Source organism: Micropterus dolomieu, linkage group LG21, assembly GCF_021292245.1.
Source record: "Micropterus dolomieu isolate WLL.071019.BEF.003 ecotype Adirondacks linkage group LG21, ASM2129224v1, whole genome shotgun sequence".
Lineage (NCBI taxonomy): Eukaryota > Metazoa > Chordata > Actinopteri > Centrarchiformes > Centrarchidae > Micropterus > Micropterus dolomieu.
In genome coordinates, this window is record NC_060170.1 from 22,823,047 (window position 1) to 22,842,509 (window position 19,463).

Here is a 19,463-nt window from a genome sequence, read left to right on the forward strand (position 1 = left end):
GTGGGGGGGGGGGGGGGGGTACAGGATGCCTTTTTTATAATATAGCGAAGTACTTACTTACTTTTTAGCTACATATCTTTGCACACAGATTAAGTTGTTTCATAACAATATCATAACATTTACCAGTGGTTTTATAGCCTTATATTAGATTGTTTTGTTTTTTTTGTTGTTTTTTCAGTGCTGTGAGCATAGGTGAGCTACTTATGCACTCAGAGCCCCAGTGAGTTTGAAATCAATAATATATTTGTTTTTCATTCCATATGGAACAACCCTGCCAAACTTACAATTGCTGTATCACTCACAATATCAGAAGTCTAATTGCTTTTTTGATACTTTATAAAAGCTGCCGACACTTTTGTACTTTACACCATTTTCAGTCTTGAATAAGGCTGCACAGTAGGCCTATGGCTCAAATCAATTTTACAATAATGAATATATTTTCAAGATAATTATGATTATCATGAAAACAGTAAAATGAATGTTTAATCCAATTAAACAGTAGGTTAATTAACCTTCCAAAACTTCAATAACTTATTTTATTTGTTTTTAATTGCAGTTTCGCATGGAATTTTCACAGATTTGTAAGTGAAGTATTGCAACAGTAAGTACAGTGCAGCCACAATTAGGGCTAAATAACCAACATCAATGACTTTTGTGGTAACTAAAACATCAAAAACAAAACTGTTCAAATTTGTATTCTTGAATTAAATAGTTTCTGACTAAAATCAGGAATTTGAGAGTTTAATATTTCAGGAGTTTAGCTGAAAAAAGGATTTTGTAGAAAACAGGTTTATGTTTCTCAAAGTAACGTATCAAGAAAAGTATTTGTTTGATATGGGTACTGAAAACTCCTGTTTAGCTAATAGACACCACTTTCATGTAGCCTATGTGTGCTGTCCTCCTACAGTCTACACTTCTCCTGTGATGTTTTCAGCTAAGTTGTGTTGAAATAAGAACTGGAGATGAGATAAATCAGGTGCCTTATGGGATTCTGAGAAGAGCTCAGCACCTCAGTGGTGATGCTGTCTTGTTATAACTCCACTTGATTTTTTTTTTTTTTCTGGGGAGTTGAATAATTTAGTAAGGGTCCATTTAGTTTAGATACTGTGTCAGCGTTTCACAAGGAACTTGCCAGGCATTGGCCTACTTTGACTCATGGCATTAGAGCATGATCACTTGATGGATATCCTGCACTTCAGGATAATGGACGGGAAGGTGGACGGTCAAGAGAGAAGCTGATGCACTGCAGAGCTAAAACAAACCTAACTGATCAATAGGTGTTTTGAGAAAGGTGCTTGGTTCTTAATGCTACGGTCATTTGTATATCACAGCTCCTCTGTACCTTATTGTTCTCACAGAGGGAGTGTGAGTTATTGAGGCGGCACAGGCCCATTGAGCAGCAGAGAGCTGGTCTCTCCCTGTGGAGTGCTTATTTTAATGAAAGCTCTGTGCTCAGTTTTTTTTAAACCTGGCAGCTCAACCAGTTAAACAGTTTACCAATAATCAACCCTGCCACAAGTTGAACAATGTCTTTATGCTGAATTTGATACATTTCTGGCTTTGTATTGATTTCAGTTATGAAAACACTTTTATTTAATATGAATGAAGTGTGTCAATTGTAAATACCGCCTACAAGCCAATTTCTTGTTTAAAAATGATCAATTAGTAAAACAAAAGCTTCCTTTAAGTATCAATTCTGGTAATTCAGCATAGTAAATTTCTTCCAAGCTCTTGTTCATACACTGCAAATGTTTTTTGTGTTGTTTTTCACTTCGAAACTTTTCTAGACGTCTAAACTAACAAAATATGTTATGTAATTGGTTTCTTTCATGGTTTTTGTTTTTGATTCTTCAGAGTGTGTATTCACCTATCATATATTTCTTGATTTGCTGACTTGCAGACTTTTTGTTTCACTTCTGCTAAGTACAGGAAGGATCCATGCTATCTGTTGCTAAATGTCAACAGTTCTTCACCTTTTCATCTCTTCATCCAACTAAACTTTGTTTTAGTTCATTACAGTGGCGCATTTCAGGGTGACACATTGTATATACATATTAGCCATTGCAAAATGTGGGGTTCACATAGATCACCTTCATTAGACTGGACAAAATGCGCAATTTTTTGTTGTTTTCAAATCTCTCTCAGTCTGCCAGGTGGTGGCACTATAAGAAGCAGCTTTTCATATTGTAAAGTAAACTGACACACATCTGCGTAAGGGTAACTGAAAGATGGCTAATTAATCTGGACATGCGTGATGTATTTATATGGGATATTGTTGTGGGCTGCTTTTGTATTGTTTTATTCATGCATAATTATTGTGTGTGAATTTAAATCAGAGGGGCTGATCTGAGTTGGGCTGTAATCATCTCTGATGAGCCTGTTATAAATTGACCACAGCAGGTTCTGTTGACCGTCAGTATTTGTAGTGAATTTTAAGCGTATTTTAATCTCACATTTTTGCCTCTTTACATATTCTGTAGTTTCATATAGTAGAAGCACATTTTCTTTTCAGTTCCAATACTTTCTTAAACTGTGGTCCATTTCTCTGCTCCGCCTGAGGTCATCTGTGTCAACATACAACAAATGATGAAAGCATCGTCAGCGCCCCTTTCTCTGCGGATTACTCTCTAATCATTCTTCCACTCCTCTCTCACACACAAACCCCCTTTCTTTAACATGGACCTTCCTCTGACTTGCACCCCTCTCTCTTTTGACTTCTGTCCTCAGGCTTATGCTCAGCTCTGCCTCTGCAGCTGACACTTTGAAGGATAAGCTGCAAATGTGGAGAGGTAACATCCTCCAGAGTGGCCCTGCTCAGAAGGCCATCAGGGCGCTATAAAAACGCATAAAGCAAACAGAGACAAAATGATGTGTCCTTTTTATTTTCTGCTGTACATGACTCATACTGGTTGTCCTATGCTTGTCTTGGAGTTTGGTGAAAGGTATATGCAAATGCCAAGAGGCTGCTAGTTAGTTGTCCAGACACTGAGTGTTATCCCTTTATCCCTCTAATCTACAGCGTAACGGTTTGAGTTCCCTCTGCGTGTCTGTTGGCTGCCCTGAGGCTCCCAGAGGCTCCGCAGCAAATGGCCTGTTACTCTTATCAGCACCTCTCTCCCCCTCTGCCTCACTCTGTCTCCCACCTCCTCTTGCACCCCTTCACCCCTCCCTCCCTGTCATCACTAGCCGTCTGCTACTTAATCCAATTATTCATTTAAGCTGACACGCTCTGTAACTCACCACAAACTCTACAGATGACGCCCCTGTGCATCACATACACACATCTGCACACAAACTCATAAACACATACACACAGACACATGCACAGACAGTGATACTGAGCACTGTTATAGCAAATATTTCAGGTCATGCAAAGTTCCCATTCATGCTTAGGAAGGATCAAATATAGCACATGTACTACAGTGCTTTCTGGTTGTACATTGTAGTTGCCCCTTTCTGCTTGTTCTGCCTATTTTTGGGTGCCCTGACAGAAGTTTCGGCCTCTGTTGTCACCCTCTGATTCACTGTACCCTTGAGGTGACTCCGTCTGTGTCTGTGTGCTGTCCTCCACTTCCCTGCTATGTGTTTAGCAGCTAATGCATCTGTCTTCACGGACACACAACAGAAGGTCCTGCTCCCTCTTGCGGGTGTATTTCTTGTATCGGTCTGTCCTTATGGGGATCACATGTCCTCACAAGTGCGTAACTATGAGGAAAATCCTCAGGGAAGAGGACATTTTTTTCTGTTCCTCTTGTCTTTAAAAGGATTTTTTTCAGGTTGCGACTTTGGTGTTAAAATTAGAATCAAGATTAATTTCAGATTAATGTTAATTCAGGATTAGGACTTTGCTTTGGGATTAAAATTTCCTTTAGGTCTATATTATGGTAAATCTTATTGGGGAATGGCTGTGTCCAACTATTTCTATAACTTTCTGAAACACACTATCAGACATTAACACCCAATTTACACCATGATTAGCTGTGAAGAGGTGAGGAAAGAGCTCTCTCTAGCTCTCTTTTTCATTCATGACACACGGATATTAAGAACAACCCTATATGCAACACAATGAGTTATACAACCTAGTTGTGAGACGTCCTAACAGCAGCCTTCTTACATGTACAGCAAAACATAAATGTGTATGTGTGTGAATGGTTGTGTTCCTGTATGTGTGCACATGTACATGCTCACTTTCTCTCATCATGTTTAGTGGTCAACTAGCCAATCTACAGTTTTCTCCTTCCGTCAACAGTTTGTGTGCTAAATGGCCGTAAATAAATGTTTTTTTGCAGTGTCATGGTATGACAGCCCGCATCACTGCATCTTAAAAACCCAAGTACTATAAAATTGCTGGTGTAAAGTAAATAGTAAATGTGCAGTAGCAGCCACGACAGGGTAATTAATCCCTGGATTCTGCTATTTCACCCCAGTGCAAATTTTGACAAGTATTTCTGCCGCACAGGGGCAGCGAGCGTCACAAAAGGAGCTGCGTTTGGTTGTTTTTGGTGCTGACACGACAACAGTCAAGAGTAACAGATGGGGTTTGTTGTGTGTGTCTGTATGTGTGTTTCAGGGTGACTGGGACTAGAGCTGTCTACAGTATGTGCTTTTATCTGATTCTTAAGAGAGGGAGTGTGGACAGATCTGATCAGAAACCTCTTCCTGTGTCTGTCTGTCTGGAGGAAGGTGTTTGGGACATGTCTGTCTGATTAACTGAAATGAGCAGAGAGTCTTTATCTGGTTGTTGTCTGGAGCTCACAGACTTTTGTTGTCAACTTTTCATGACTTACTGTTTTTTCAACAATTCTTGCTGTTTTTCACATCTGCATTCATATTTTGAAGAACGTTTCTCTGCTATAAGACACTGTTGAAATATAGTAGTACACTGTTTTTCTGTGCATCTCAGTGAGAGGCTAGACTCAGCCTTACTGTATTTATTTTTTTTTCTCTCTCTCTGCGTTGTTGTGTTAAAGTGCTTTTTGTGTGGTGTGCACATACGTGGTTGCACATTTCTATATGTGACGTCTGGGTAAGTACACTACATTCCGTGTCCAAATGCCACTTTCACAAGCGTGACATAAAGGAATCCCGACTCTCTCCAGTGTTTATGTAAAGTAGGTTTGCAGCTTTCCACAGCTGATCCATCTCTGAGCCACAAACCATCAACACCAGATCCTCCTCCATCACCATCATCGTGTGGCATTGCCCAGCGCTCTTCACCATATGCGTGATGTCCTTGTGTCGTGCCACATTTGTGCTCTCACACTCATACTGCTCATTCTAACCTGACCTGTTTCCCACAGGGAGAGTTTTTTTGAGGTGGGTGGGGTTATTTTTTCGGGGTTTGACAAGCAGGGATGGGGTAGGGTGGGGCAGTTCCTCTTCCTGCTCTCTTCCTCCTCTCCCTCCCCGACCTTGTTTTCTACCTGTGTTTCAATATAATGTTCACCTGTTCCTCTTTGAATCTTTCTCATTTCCTTGCCATTGTTTTCTGTCCGTTATGCTCTTCTCCTCTACCCCACCTCTCCCTTCCTTCTTCTTTTCTGTCTCTCCATCTCTCTGCTTCTCACTGTTGCGATTAACTGGGCTCTGTCTTTATGTCGTATGTTCTTTTAGGCCCACGCCGTGCATCGCTGGCTAATCGATCAGGACAGTAGTGTGAGCTCTGAGATGCCGGATGGCCAAGGAGTATGGCACTATGATGATGAAGTAAATATCTGCAACACGTATATCTGGCTTTTTCCTATTTCTATATATCTATATGTATATATATTCTGTATTTATGAACATCTTGTACCTGTCACTTCAAGTTTGTGTCACTATTGTTGCTCTGCTGTTGTTGTTGTTTTTATCTTTATCTCTCTTGTTTTTGTTGTGTGTTGTATATGGTATTGTAGTTCTGGTTCCTTTGAAGTTCTAGTGTTGCTGTTGTGCTGTGAGCTGATTCAGTTAGGTGTTGTGGGATCAGGCTGGAGCTTTTTCTTTGTTCCTGTCCTTGCTTGACGTATTGTACTAACTTGCTGAGTTTTTGATTTGGTTGTTTTTCTTTTTCGTTTTTCTCTTTTTAGTTTCACATTTTTAAATATAACATGAGTGTGTATCTGTATCTATATTAACGTCTATATCAGTGTCTGTGATTTTTACTGAAGTTAATGTCCTCAAGCAGAGCATATTACATGGCAAGAGTCCACGGGCAAAATATAGATCTTGATATTTCCTATCGACTCGATACAAGTTGTCTGCGTAGGCTTCTACACAAAGTATTCCACACAACACAGGTTCATAGTAGTGATAATAGATACCAGTCCAAGTATTTTTCCTGTGGGTTCTTCTGGTTTATAAAATATGCTTGTGTCATTTGTACCACTGTGTTCGTGTTTAGGGTTAAATCAAGTTGTGTGTGTGTGTGAGAGAGAGAGAGAGAGAAACAGAGGAAGTTAGTTTGTGAGGGATATGTGCGTGTTCTGGGGGTCAACTTCTTTATTCTTATCAGTGTGTTTGTGTGCATGCTTTATTTCCGTCTGTGCATGGCTTCACTCTGTGTGTTAGTATTAGATTTGATATGAATGTCCGTCTGTGTCTCCGTCTGTGTCTCCGTCTGTGTTGTGTTTGTGCTTCAGTCTGTGGTGTTTTCTGCTTTAGATGTTGTGGGTGTGCCTGCCTTTGCCTGTGCCTTTTATGGGTCAGTGTCGTGTTTGTGTATTGTGGCTGTTGTGTATTTCCCGTGTCACTGTTTGTCACGTGCTGTGCCTGTGTTTTGTCTGGTTTTATCTGTTTAAACAGTCGGGGATACGTTTGCCAAAGGTTTTATTGCACCTATCTAATAGCTGTAGATGATCTTGAATCCACTTCTACTCTGTGGAGGAGAGATCATCTGAGTGCAATAAGGCTGCTGGGAAACTTGTTCCAGACGACTCTTGATGATGGTTTCCCCTCTAATCCTAGCTACTCCCTTGCTCTCATGTCAAATTCCTAAACCTACTCTCCTGATCTCCATATTGCTCCCAAACACTTTGGAGCATCATTGGGTTACTGAACCTCAGTTAAACCTTTTTCAGCTGACAAAGCAAAGCATTTGAAAGTGCAGAGTCATAATGGCTAAAAAAGATGGGGTTAATATTTAACACAGACTGAAGGTAACACACATAAGGCAAGTGGATAAGTATGTAAACAATTATATTATTACAGTTTCCCTTGGCCATTGGCCCAACACACAACAATATGGAGTGTTGTCTTTCCCTCGGTGATGTTCTTGAATATGTGTGCAGTGGGCAATTGTATTTTTCCTTTTTTCTTTTCATTTTCTTTTATCCTTTTGTGTGAATGAGTGAAAGGAGATATTTTTATTTGTTTGTCTTTATCTGTCAGTTATAACTATGTACACCATCCTTAAGACTCAATGCAGCTGGGGCTACAGACCCAGTTTAATGTTCTTCAGGTTTGCAAACATTATCAACCTGGTAAGCAAGTGGGACTTGCTGATGGAATAACATAAATGACAAGACGTGAGGAGTAGAATGTAGTGGATACAGAGGGAGTGTAGTGATCGCTGGGTGAGACCAGAGGCTTACGAACACCTTGTATGTCCCACAGTACAGACTCAGAGAGAAAGATTGGCGCAGCGATGGATCGCCCAGCCCAGTCTGCCTCACTGGCTCTTAGCCAACACAGCAGTGGAAAACAGCAGCGGCATAAACCACATCCCTGCAACTGGGTGTCTGCTTCCTCACTAGTGTTTACTCAAGAGTGATACAGTGTCCCTTTCTGCCCGCAGCCTCAACGTCTTCCTTCACTGCCCCAATCCTGCATCTTAAAGGAAAGCTTTGGTTTGTTAACTTTTAATTGTTACTTATTTGGCTCCAGCCAATCTATCAGAGAACATTGTGCGCACCAAAGTAATTAATGAGATCAGAAAATGCAGCGAAATTGCTAAAAATAGGTACAACAGTGACACGAATGGTCAGACAATCATATAGGTTGTAAATGAGCCAACAGTTTAGCCCAATTTTCTGAACCTGTTCATTTAAAAACTGCACCTGGAAAACTGTACATTGAGGACTACAGCAATTACAGTAGCTCATAGTTGAACCAGGAAGATGATATGTAAACTGCCTGGATGTATAAAGAGAGCTGGATACAACGTTGATAGTCAGACTTGCTGGCAGTTTGACCCAGCGGCCAACACTGCAACAAAAATATCCCCCTGCAGTCTAAAAAGCATTTTCACCATAAACCACCATTATTAAAAAAAACTTTCACAGAGCCTGCAAGAGTAATTTTTGTAATCACTAGGCGAGCAGTTTTCATTCTGATATCCAGGTCATATGATACATCCATGGTAAACTGTAATGGGTGTTGATTTTACCATTAGCCGTTGGTTTTGCTTTCAAAAAAATTTGACCAACCTGTGGGTTTGCTTACATCCAGATTGCCTCACCGAGTTTGTTACCCTGTTGAACCTAGTTTTAGCAAAGTTGCTGCACTCTGAGATTTCAGCAAGTAATGTGGAGAAATCACTTATAATAACCAATGGAATGATGGCAGAAGCAAGGAAAATAAAACTATATATGTAATAGATCTCAGTTTTCCTTTAAAGTTCACTCCAGTTTAATTTTATTGTTCTTAGCTGTCAGAGCAGAGTAAGTCCAAAAGCATTTAGAATCATGCAGATTGGTCAGTCAGCAGCTTGGTGATATAAAGCTCTCAGCATCCCTCAAACTGGTCTCACAGACCATGACTCTCTCCCTGAGGGCTGATTTAATTCACACCAAAATCTAAAGCTTCATCAAACGCCCCGTCCCACCCGGCACCCTCCTGTACCACAGAATTGTGAGATGTCAGAGGTCTGTGTAAAGGCCATGCCCCCTTTGCCACCATTAATCGTTAGTGGGCCTGGAGAATATCCCTTATGATCCCACAGCTCTAATTACCCCTCAGTGAGTCCTTGGAGACAGATGCTCAGGGAGCCAAGCCCCATTCGTCACAGTACGGCTGCATGGCAGACTCAATATGAAAAAAAAGCAAACTGTCACACTCTACACTGTCACATAAATTCTCCCGCGTCTCAGTTTCTTTTTTCCAGCTGCTTCACACCCACTGTAGATGCAGACTACATTAGGAAGCCCATTCATGTCCAGCCACAAGCAGTTGGCTGTAATTTGTTTCGGCTAGGGGGGCAGAGTTTAATTTACATGTGAAAGGCCATGGCGTATTCAAATATTGTAACTCTCATTTTTGTCCCAGGGTTATTGATACCAGCGTCACAGAATTCAGATTAAAATGTAGAGGGGGCTTTGAACAAAGCAGCAGAAGTTGTGTAATAATGTCTCAGTTGGCCAGATACCAACTTTAGGAAGAAGACAGGAGAGCAGGATTCTTTCTCCCGGTCTTACTGACCCATTAAGAACTGATCTTTTCTGGCTTTTTGCAACAGTGAGACACCTCATGGGAACAATATGGCCTACAAAGAAAACTTTGAATGGAGCCATCCCAAGCAACTATACCTTGAATGACTGCCACACCTACAGAACAGGTTCACTATACTGGGATGAAAATTACTATAAAAGTGATTTCATCTTTAAAAGTAGAAATTCAGTTAGCATTGCAGGTAGCAAAATGTTCATTATAAACAGTACGTGAACACAGTTATGATACTGTAAGTGCTGCAAACTTATATATTCTGGTCCCTGACTCTATTCCCCAGCGCATTTCACAAAGACAAGACAATTTACACTAGTATAAGTATAAATGTACAACTCTGACTTCATCACAAGATGCCCACAAGAGGAAAAACATAAGGCTAAAAATGAAAAATGTGATGCTTTTGTCATACGCAGGTCACTGAAATATGGTTATTACCAGTTCAAACTGAACAGAGATGTACTTTTTTGTCTCAAAGCAATGTGAAGAAACATTAAACTTCCCACTCAAGTTTAGCTTGTAATACACATTATTCACAAGGACTCAAGGAGGGCATGTCATGAAGAATTTAATTAAACCTGTTATTCCCTGTGACCCTTCCTAAACTCTGCCTTCTTTTTCTTTTTCTATTCTAATCTTAAATATTTTTGTTATCTGCAGTTTGAGTTTGTGTGTGTATTTTTACTTGACAAAAGGGGAGAGAGAGAGTGTGTGTGAGAGAGAGAGAGAGAGAGAGAGAGAGAGAGAGGGAGAGAGAGAGAAGCTGAATGACAATCAATGTGCATGCATGCATGCATGTGCATGTGTTTAAGGTGAATGCGCAGAGTGCATGGTAAAGGTACAAGTATACTCCAAAAGAAGTGCTGGTCGGAAAGTCTGAAAACTGTAGAAAACTCCTTTGCGATGGTAAATCTTGCCCACTCTCTGCCAAGATTTGCTAGGTGTATATACAGTTGTGTGTATAAATGTGCACAGCTCCAAGTCCTCATAATTTCCTGACATTCCTGCTTCCACCCTGTCGACATTAGCAGTAATGAAGACTGTCTGAAAATGGAGAGTACAGCTATAATCAAGAACACCATCTGAACAATGGCCAGGACAGATCTGCTCAGTGTTTCACAGACAGACTGCTCTTTCAGAACTAAACCTGCTGGCGTTCCACAAAGACCAGAACAGGAAAGCAAAATACCTGTGCTTCCTGAATCCTGTAATATTATGTAATTTCATATGGTTTAATTTGATTATTGGCAACAACTTAAGTAGGCTAAAGATTTACTTTGGTAATTTAAAAAATCTATAATTCTAGGCCTACTTTTACAGTTTTACTTTAACATATTATTGGCTGTCCATAAGAACCTACTAACAATATTGTAACCATGCTTTTACTTTGTAATTTTCAAAGGTCATATCTGCTTTTCTCTTGTCTCTTTAACAAAAACCTGCAGAGCATTTAAACACAGTTTAATATGGCAAAATAGTATTTTAATTTCACGCAGGTCACCGCCATTAAAACTCAAACAAAGGGTGTTTGTTGATTCATACCAGTCTATTATTCAGCTATTACTATTATACACTGTAGAATAACTGGAATCCCATTCTGGATTGGAGTGCAGGAGGAGTTAAGAGTTGAGATGAAAACAGCCCACTTTCAAACAAAATAAGTTGGATCTGATGCCACAGATTCTTGGTTTGGTGTTTCTGCGGATTTGGTGGATATATAAGTCAAGGACAAAATGACCAGTATGCATTGTAAAAAATGTATGATAATAATTTTATTTGTTTATTTATATATATATATATAGTGTGTGTGTGTGTGTGTGTGTGTTTTAGCCATACTTTGACCTGAACCCATATTAACGACCTATAAATCTTGGACTAAGTTGCACACCTCTACAACTTCCAATATCCACCTCTGGCTAATAATCTATAGCCCTCCCTTCAATATGACGACCAGCTTCTTGCGCCATCTTGTTTTAGCCCACGTGGTCGGACAACAAGTTGCACGACCTTGTTCAGTTTGAGTATACCGCTGCCTGAACTGTACCCCTTCATATGGAAGGTTGTTGTGAGTTGCATACGTGTGTGTCGATTGTGAATGAGCGTGTGAGCCTGCATGTACAACACCGTAGGTGAACGCATATGTGTGTGTTGATGCGTACATGAGTGTGTGTATATTTGTGAGTGTGTGTTTGAACACGTGTGAGGCAGCGTTAGGCAGTGGAGGAATTTATGCCAGTTTTATAATCTCTCTTTTGACTGATGACTGCATCTCCCTTAATTGCTTAAATTTATTATTTATTAACACGTCAGTCTCAGCATCTGGCCCCTGAGGCAGCAGATATTAACTGTTCAAGTGTAAAGCAGCATGGTAGATATATGTATTTGTTAAAGAGCTGTACATACATTGAAGTCTGTATGAGTCCATCCACTCTGTCGCTTCAAGACGGTGTGTGTCAGAGACATGAGAAGTGGGTTAAGGGAGAAATCAGGGTCTGACTCAGCAAAGCAGATGAAGATGCCATCACTCTGTCAAGACTGTGGAGGACATCCACTGTGGCAGACGTTCAGTGAAGCTTCCCAGGGGCATTTATTCATCTCTTCTTTCATCTTTTCATTCCTGGCCCGTTTCCTCAGTACTTGCGCTTTTTATGGTGAAAAATAAAGCTGGCTCTGCACTGAGGCAAGCTGGTAAAATGGTAATGGCACACTGTAATGGACTTGTCAACAGATTTAACTGAGATCAGTATAATGCACAAGACCCATAGGGTGCCGTATAGGTTCGACCTCAAAGTGTGTGGGTTTGTTGTCAAGAGCCTTGTTTGGTGATGTATTTTGTTTTTCTTGCCACAGATTACAGCTGCTGTCCAATGGGATATTACAATACACACTTTAAAGTACGTCCCTACTGATACATCAGCCAGGCGTTTGATGACTTACTTATGAGTATCTACTGATTAATCATCTGAGTTTTTTTTTTTTTACTTTCAGCTATCAGTATCAGCCACAAAAATCAAAAATCCAGTGTCAGCTTGGCTCTAATCTGCCATGCATCTGTAATCATGTTTAATAGCACCAGATTTGTCACCTTTCAAACTAACCGCTAAGACACTTTTGTTTGCCCCTTACATTCAAAAGGAAAGAGGGTTCCTTCTAGTCTCCCCATTTGGCACAGTGCCAGTGATTATTCAAGAATTACAGTGTGAAAGGATGAGATACAATTTCCTCTAATATCTCCACTGATGTGGTATTAGCTCAATTGCTCAATGTAAAGCAAATGTTGAATTTGAGTGCTACACACAGTTTCCATGCTGGAAAATGTTTCCAATATTGCTACCACCATTGCTTTTACCATGGTCACATATTGAACTCAACAGGCGTGTTGTCTGAGGATTGTCAGTGGATCCATGAAATGCAAGAAATTGTTAATTGGAAATAAAAATCGGAGTAGGTAACCCATTCGCATTAGACATCGCAGACACATTAAACTGTAAAATGGTAGGGTAACATTTTTCTTTTTGCGGCACTTCTTCCTTAAAGGACAGAGTGCAGTTATTTCCTTGAGGGACTCTTATTAGAGTTGCACTTTAACAGAGTCACGTCGATATTGGCAGGTAGTTTGTATCTAGTAGTTTCAGGACAGTACATTAAGTCTGTATAGAGTCTGAAAACTTCAGCTATGCGTCTAATAACCAGACTGATTGAATTATGGTCTGGCTGCTCGGATCCTGTCTGATGCTGACTCAAGACCAGTTGTGAGTGATGGTTAGAGTCTTTGTTTTAAATTATGGAGTGTGTGTTCTCAGCGAGAGCTCCGATACTGCGTGCATACAAGAGAGGGAGACATGGAGAGTTGCGAGGATAGATTCTGTCCATAGTGATGCTCTTTCTCTCTCCTACTGCACATCTTCACTCTGTATTTCCCCATCGCTACCTCTCCACTTATGAAGATTAACGGGAGCCTGGCCCTGTGCTGACATATCGCTGCTGTCATTCTTATCTATTGCCTTCATCGTTTCTGCTCTTCTCCTACGTCTGAGTATTTCTAATGCCCTCTTTTTGTCTTCCACAGGTCAGTCTGGCTTTGTCGCGTTGAGGCGCATTTGCTGAGGCGTCTTTATGTACTGTATGTATGATGTGTATATATGTAAATGAGCCAGTACTTGTGCTCAGACGAGTAATATGTAACCTGACTGCAGAGGGAGGCAGTCAGTTCAGATGCCTGGCAAAGCTGAACGTAGCTTGTGAGGAGGAACTGAAGCACAGGATAAGGAGTTTTGTGTCAGGGCTGCAGTAATCAGCCTGACCCAGCCCATACTCTTTGGAGGTGCTGCAGGCCAATGCTGCAGTGCATCACTCTGCCACTAGAGGGCCATTATTCCAAATTTAAACAGTACAAGGTCAAAGAAGCTTACAGTATATTTTATTTCTAATGCATAAACCTACCCCTGTTCTCTTTGGAAATCTGGCTCTTCAGAATAGCTAGAAATATAAATACACAATCATTTTCATCCTGGGAGTGTCTTTCTTTCATTAAATTAATCTTACAACAGATATTAGGTGCGTTTGACTTCATGCGGCGCATGATGCATGCTGGACTTAAAATAAGGCATGCTGATTAGAAATTGTTTCCGACTTTCACCGGCGCTGCAAAACGTCACCATTTCACATGACATTAAAACCTCGCGGGAGCTAGGCGTTTTTTTTCCCTCCGGCTGCACCAAGTTTGAACCACAGTTTTGCCTGGTCTCGCATCATTTTTCAGTCATTGATCTCAGCTCAAAGTAAGCTCACGCAGGTAGAATGTGTCCGACTTGATGACCCCTGCAGTCACCTGCAGCTCACGTTAGACTATCAAGACGGCGAAAGTCAGCCACCTTCATCTCGTACGCACCTACTGACACTACCTAGCTACCACTCCCTCTATTGGCCTGGAAAGTGTGAAGACGACCATGCGCCCTCTACTAAAATTCATACATCTCCAGCCACTTCTTTTCACCTGAAATGCACAAGACGTTTCATGCTTTCCCCCTGTAGTTTTCCCTCCACTGAAGAGTCAACCTGCTCCAATAATGCAGCAACGTGGACAAGATCCTTGGCTGGCTTCCTACACAGAAACTTAATTTAGTTTATTGGAGCATCTAGCAAAGCTGGAGGCATTGCAAGTCGGGGTTAGCAAATTCTTAAACTATGAATTTCCACCTGTTCTCATCTGTGTGGTGTCAGGCAGCATGTAAGTGTGTGAGAGGCAGTGAAAATAGGGACCAGACAAGGGCCAAGACTGTGACAGCTGGAAGAAAGACAACTGACAGACTCAGTGTTTATGTTGATACCTCCCCCACCTTTTCAACTCTAGTCTCTTTTCTCTGAGACATCAGGACACGGGCAATAAACCTCCACAAGCAGCACACGTGGACAGCTGTAGCCCTTTATCCTGCCAACAAGAGGGGCTCGACACAGGGTGCAGAGGGCATGTCTGTCCTGAACCTAAATCAACCCTGTTACAAAACCGAAGTGTGGCCTATGCTTTATAATGACCTGCAGCCTTCCTGAGCCACATTCTCTGACAGTCAATGAGACCCCTGCCTGTGTAAGAGTTTGCCATAGTACAGGACTGTGCATTTTTGCACACTCGTACAGATTTGCTCAATCTGCATCACATTCAGGTCCATGACTTTCTCCTAGTCGTGTAAAACAAAAGGCAGAAAATATCATTTAGTTTTTTTGTTTCAGAACCTAAAGATCCCGTCCAGAGACATTTGAAGAATTATAAAACAATATGCTTTGGATACAAATTTGCGTTTGATTGGGTTTAGTAGTTGAAATAACATGTACTCCTTATCTGTCTTTGAAAAATTGTGGATCTAGTTTAACACATGCTACCTCTCTGTAGCCGGAAAGTTTAACTACAGAACACAAGATGTCTCCCACATTACTGTAAAGTCTATTCCCCGTTTATGTGCATATCATACTTCTATAAGTTATATATTGGACTATATTGGCTTCTGAACTAGTACATGTGTTAAACTCAGATTTATGTTATTGTTTATATAAACAGCTCCAGAGAAATCCTCCGTCATCACTCACTTAATTCTAACACACCTTAAGGAGGTCTTATCGTCAATATCAATACGTTATCATCCGTCTCCTCAGATGTGCTGAGTTACTCTCTGCAGGCAGAGCCAAAGAAGGTTTCTGCCAGAAGGGAAGAGTTGCTGTCCCCTTTTTCGCGGAAGACCACAGGATAATTTGTCATGTCTTCATGGACATTAGCATCCGTAGTCCCTTGCCCCACATTCTTTGGCAGCGAAGCTCTCATCACTGTTCAAACTCAATACTGTGGACAGGAGAGACATGCCACGTGATGTTTTTGCCCAGGTCACGGTCCAGTGGCACTGAGTAGTGCGTAGCCTTCTTTCTACATTGCCCCCACCTTCCCCTCTCCTACAAGCATTTATCTCTCTGCATGGTTTTGGCAGCGATGTACTTTTCCCAGCATTTAGCAAAGAGGAGGGGAGAGGTAGAGAAAAGGAGGTCTTTTCAAGCAGGGAATGACGGACGCTTTATTAAAAGAGGCAGGGCCTTTTGAGAGGCTGGCCCCCTCGTTCTCCCCCCACCTTGTGTGTCTGGCCCATTGTCACGGGGCTGTGGCTGCAACCCTCCCCCCCACCCCTGCTAGGCGCTTTGTCACTGTAAGTCACCTCACAGACTGAAACAGACCCACTCTGAAAAAACACACCCATTCTCCACAGTAACTCTATGCTATTCTGGTACTGCCTGGTCCGTGAAAAAAAATGATTGTCTGGCTGTCACAAAACATACAGGAGACAGAGATGGGCGTAACGTGTGGGGAAGAGGGGACAGGAGAAAGGAGGGATAAAGTTGGGGGTGACACAAAACCTGAAAGATGCAGAGGATGGATGAGGTGGAGAGCAGAACATAGAGTGTGAAGGAGGATAGAAGAAGGGTGGAGGAGTTTGAGGCAAAAAGAAAGGTTGTTAGAAAAACGAAGTTAGAGAAAATGGGAGAAAGTAGCCAAAAAAATTAGCTAGCATGTCGACATGGTGATTTGTTTTTGGCTGTGTGTGAAATGTGTGTCTTTAGATACAGGCAGCATTCCTCCAGAGATAAACCCCTGGGCCCCCAGTCCCTTCAGCCCCTACCCTCCCCGGTCTCTCCACCCACCATGCTTACTCAAGTGTGTGTCTGGGCGTGTGTGTGTTCGTGTTTACGTCGGATTGGGGTCTGCGTGCCCTGTACCGCAGCACTTGCAGGGGGCAACAGAAAAGACAGCTGTGTGTTGGAGAGAAACAGAAAACGTAAGAAAGAGAGAGTCGAGGGCCAACCGGCATGCCAGTCAAGACCGTCACTTTTGGAGTGAGTACCACCATCTCTGCTGCTCTCCGTCTCCTCTTCCACCTTCCTTCTTCTTTGCTCTCACTTCATGTCTTTTTCTGTCACTATTTCTTGTCTCTCCATATTTTCTCTCCCCACTCGTACGCTCCTCTGCCACTCTTATTTTATTGCTGTCTTGTTTTTGCAATGTTTTGCTCCGCTATAAAATCCTTGGTTGCATTTTCTCAGATATAATGCACCTGCCAACGCTCCTTGTCTTTATGCTTTTACATCAGACAGTAATGGCACAATTCTCTTGTCACTGGCTTTGTTCCCAGTTATTTCCCAGCAAATGTATTTCTTTCCTATTTACACGTGAATATTGATGTATTGGTATTTACTCTTACTGTCCATTTTGTTCTATTTTTTATTTTTTTGCTCAGCTAATGCATCTCTTTTTAAGTACCATTCTTGTCCTGTGTATGTCCACATGTTTTGGTTCTTGCTTCCACACCTTGGTCTTGCTTTCAGGCCTGAATATGGCCTTGTCTTTAGTAATGACAATGACAAGAATTAATGAGAAAGAAAAGAGAATGAGAGATGCAGGTCACGGAGATGTAAATATTAGTCCTCTTTAATATAAAATTAAATGTCACTTGAGAAAAACAGACCAACTTGTTATGGTTTTATCTGAAGGTCTAAAGAAGCGATGAATGGTTAAAAACACATAACACAAGTCATTGTTTACAGACCCAAACACAACCTGCTTCAATCAAACTCATTAGGCTGAGCCTTCCATAGCAACATGGGAGGGAGCTTGAGTATCTTTGAGAGTTGTGATGCATGTGCGTCCAAGATTAGTGTAAGTGCGTATATGTGTGGGTGTGTTTCATGTTCTGTTTTCCTCCTTAATCTTGTTTTTGACTCCATTTGTTCCCCTGTTTGATGTTCAGATTGTAGGATGTCAACCAGGATTAGCTGTGGTAAGTAAACTAGAAGTCAGTAAACTGATTAGCGGGTCAATTAATGAGATTCTTTCACCGTGGCTTCACTGAAGACTGTAGACTATTGAATCTACTGAGCCAGCAGAGGTAATGGCAACACACAGGGCACTCGCTCACAAGGCCTTGCTCTCCGGATGTACATGAGTGCTAATTTAGTATCAACCACACTTTACCTGGGGTGATAAAATAAGAGTTTGTGAGGTTTTACTCTGATATGATGCAACTTGTAGAAATGTGCCTGTTTATAGTTTAAATGTCTGAGGATGAACTGCAGTCAGTTTTACAGTGCTGTCAGAAGTTGTTGGGCTTTTCACTTCTTGCAGTATTTCATAATTTTACCATTTAGTTCCCCCCAAAGATAAAACACATTTGCAAGTAAATAGAATTGACCAAAAGGAAAGTGCACAATGGTCAATTTAAACAGTTGAAACACCCTTGTGTAACTGAGAATAACAGTGAGCAGTGGTGGGAGAAGTATTTGCATCCTTTACTTGAGTACAAGTAGTAGTACAGCTGTGTAAAAATACTCTGTTACAAGTAATGCATTCAAAATATTCTGAAAATGTACGGAAGTATTATATTTACAGTACTTAAAGTATTAAAAGTAACTGTACTCATCATGCAGAACAGCTGCTTTCAAATTGTTATATTTATTAAATAATTGGATTATTATTACTGATGCATTTTAATACTGTAGCTGGTGGAGCTAATTTTGATGACATTTATATACTGTTGGGTAGTTGTATCTAAAACAAAACATATTTTATAAACGGATCGCATGTTTAGTTGATAAAATGTTAATCTGAAAAAATAACTAGTCATTATAGCAGTCAAATCAATGTAGTGCAGTGAAGTACAATATGTCACTCTAAAATGTAGTGGAATGGTAGTGTAAAGTATCATAAAATAGAAACACTCAAAGTACAAGTACCTCACATTTTTTACTGAAGTGCAGTACTTGAACAACTGTATTTAGTTACTTTCCAGCATTGTAAAAGAAAGTGTTCACAACACCTCTGAACCTTAACTGGGTTTTCTGTTGTTTAATTAATACCTTTATTTATGGTTATACGAAGATTATAGATTTCTGATCAGCCCGATATCTAGATTGAAGTTACTTACGTTCTTATATATTATATATTCTCTCTGTCCCTCTAAAAACGGTTACATTCTGTATAATTACATGTTAATGTGCAAGTGAAACACAGGATGTTTACCATATCTTGATCTTATTCTTTTATAGGTTCCAAAACCTGTCTCCTCCCTATGGCTTTCACCCTCTTTGTCATCCCCACAAAAGATCACAAAAACCATGACAATCTCATCTTCAAGCACAGAGGCTGAAGCAGGGCCAGATATAAAGAGACAATCGATGAGTACGGCAGGGACAAACAGTGGGATACGAAGAGGGGGGTGCTGGGAGTGTGAGAAAGTAAATAGTAAAAATGGGACAAGACGCTTCGCCACATACAGGGAATAGATGGAGACAGTCAGTCAGACAGACAGTGTTGAGTAGGAGAATGTAACAGCTTCATCCCCAGTGACCCGCTTGCTTGCTTCCTGAAAATGTGTCCATAGCTGAACGCTCCCAAGGGTCTCAGTTTGACTCACTCCACACTTACTACATCTGTGTAGCTGGAAACAGCCTGCTGCCTGCTCAACCTATTCCTGAGAGATGAAGGCAGAGATGGAGGCCCAAGAAGAAGAAAA

At 41.0% G+C, this 19,463-nt stretch overlaps 1 protein-coding gene across 1 annotated transcript in view; it reads left to right on the forward strand.

The window, feature by feature from the left end:
• The window catches only part of ank1a (ankyrin 1, erythrocytic a), a 109,910-nt gene that overhangs the window by 47,495 nt on the left and 42,952 nt on the right, over window positions 1–19,463 (forward strand). Inside the window, exon 3 of the mRNA XM_046033887.1 lies at window positions 5,614–5,706. Within this exon, the coding sequence (XP_045889843.1) occupies window positions 5,614–5,706 (93 nt within the window). The remainder of the gene's footprint in view (window positions 1–5,613; window positions 5,707–19,463) is intronic.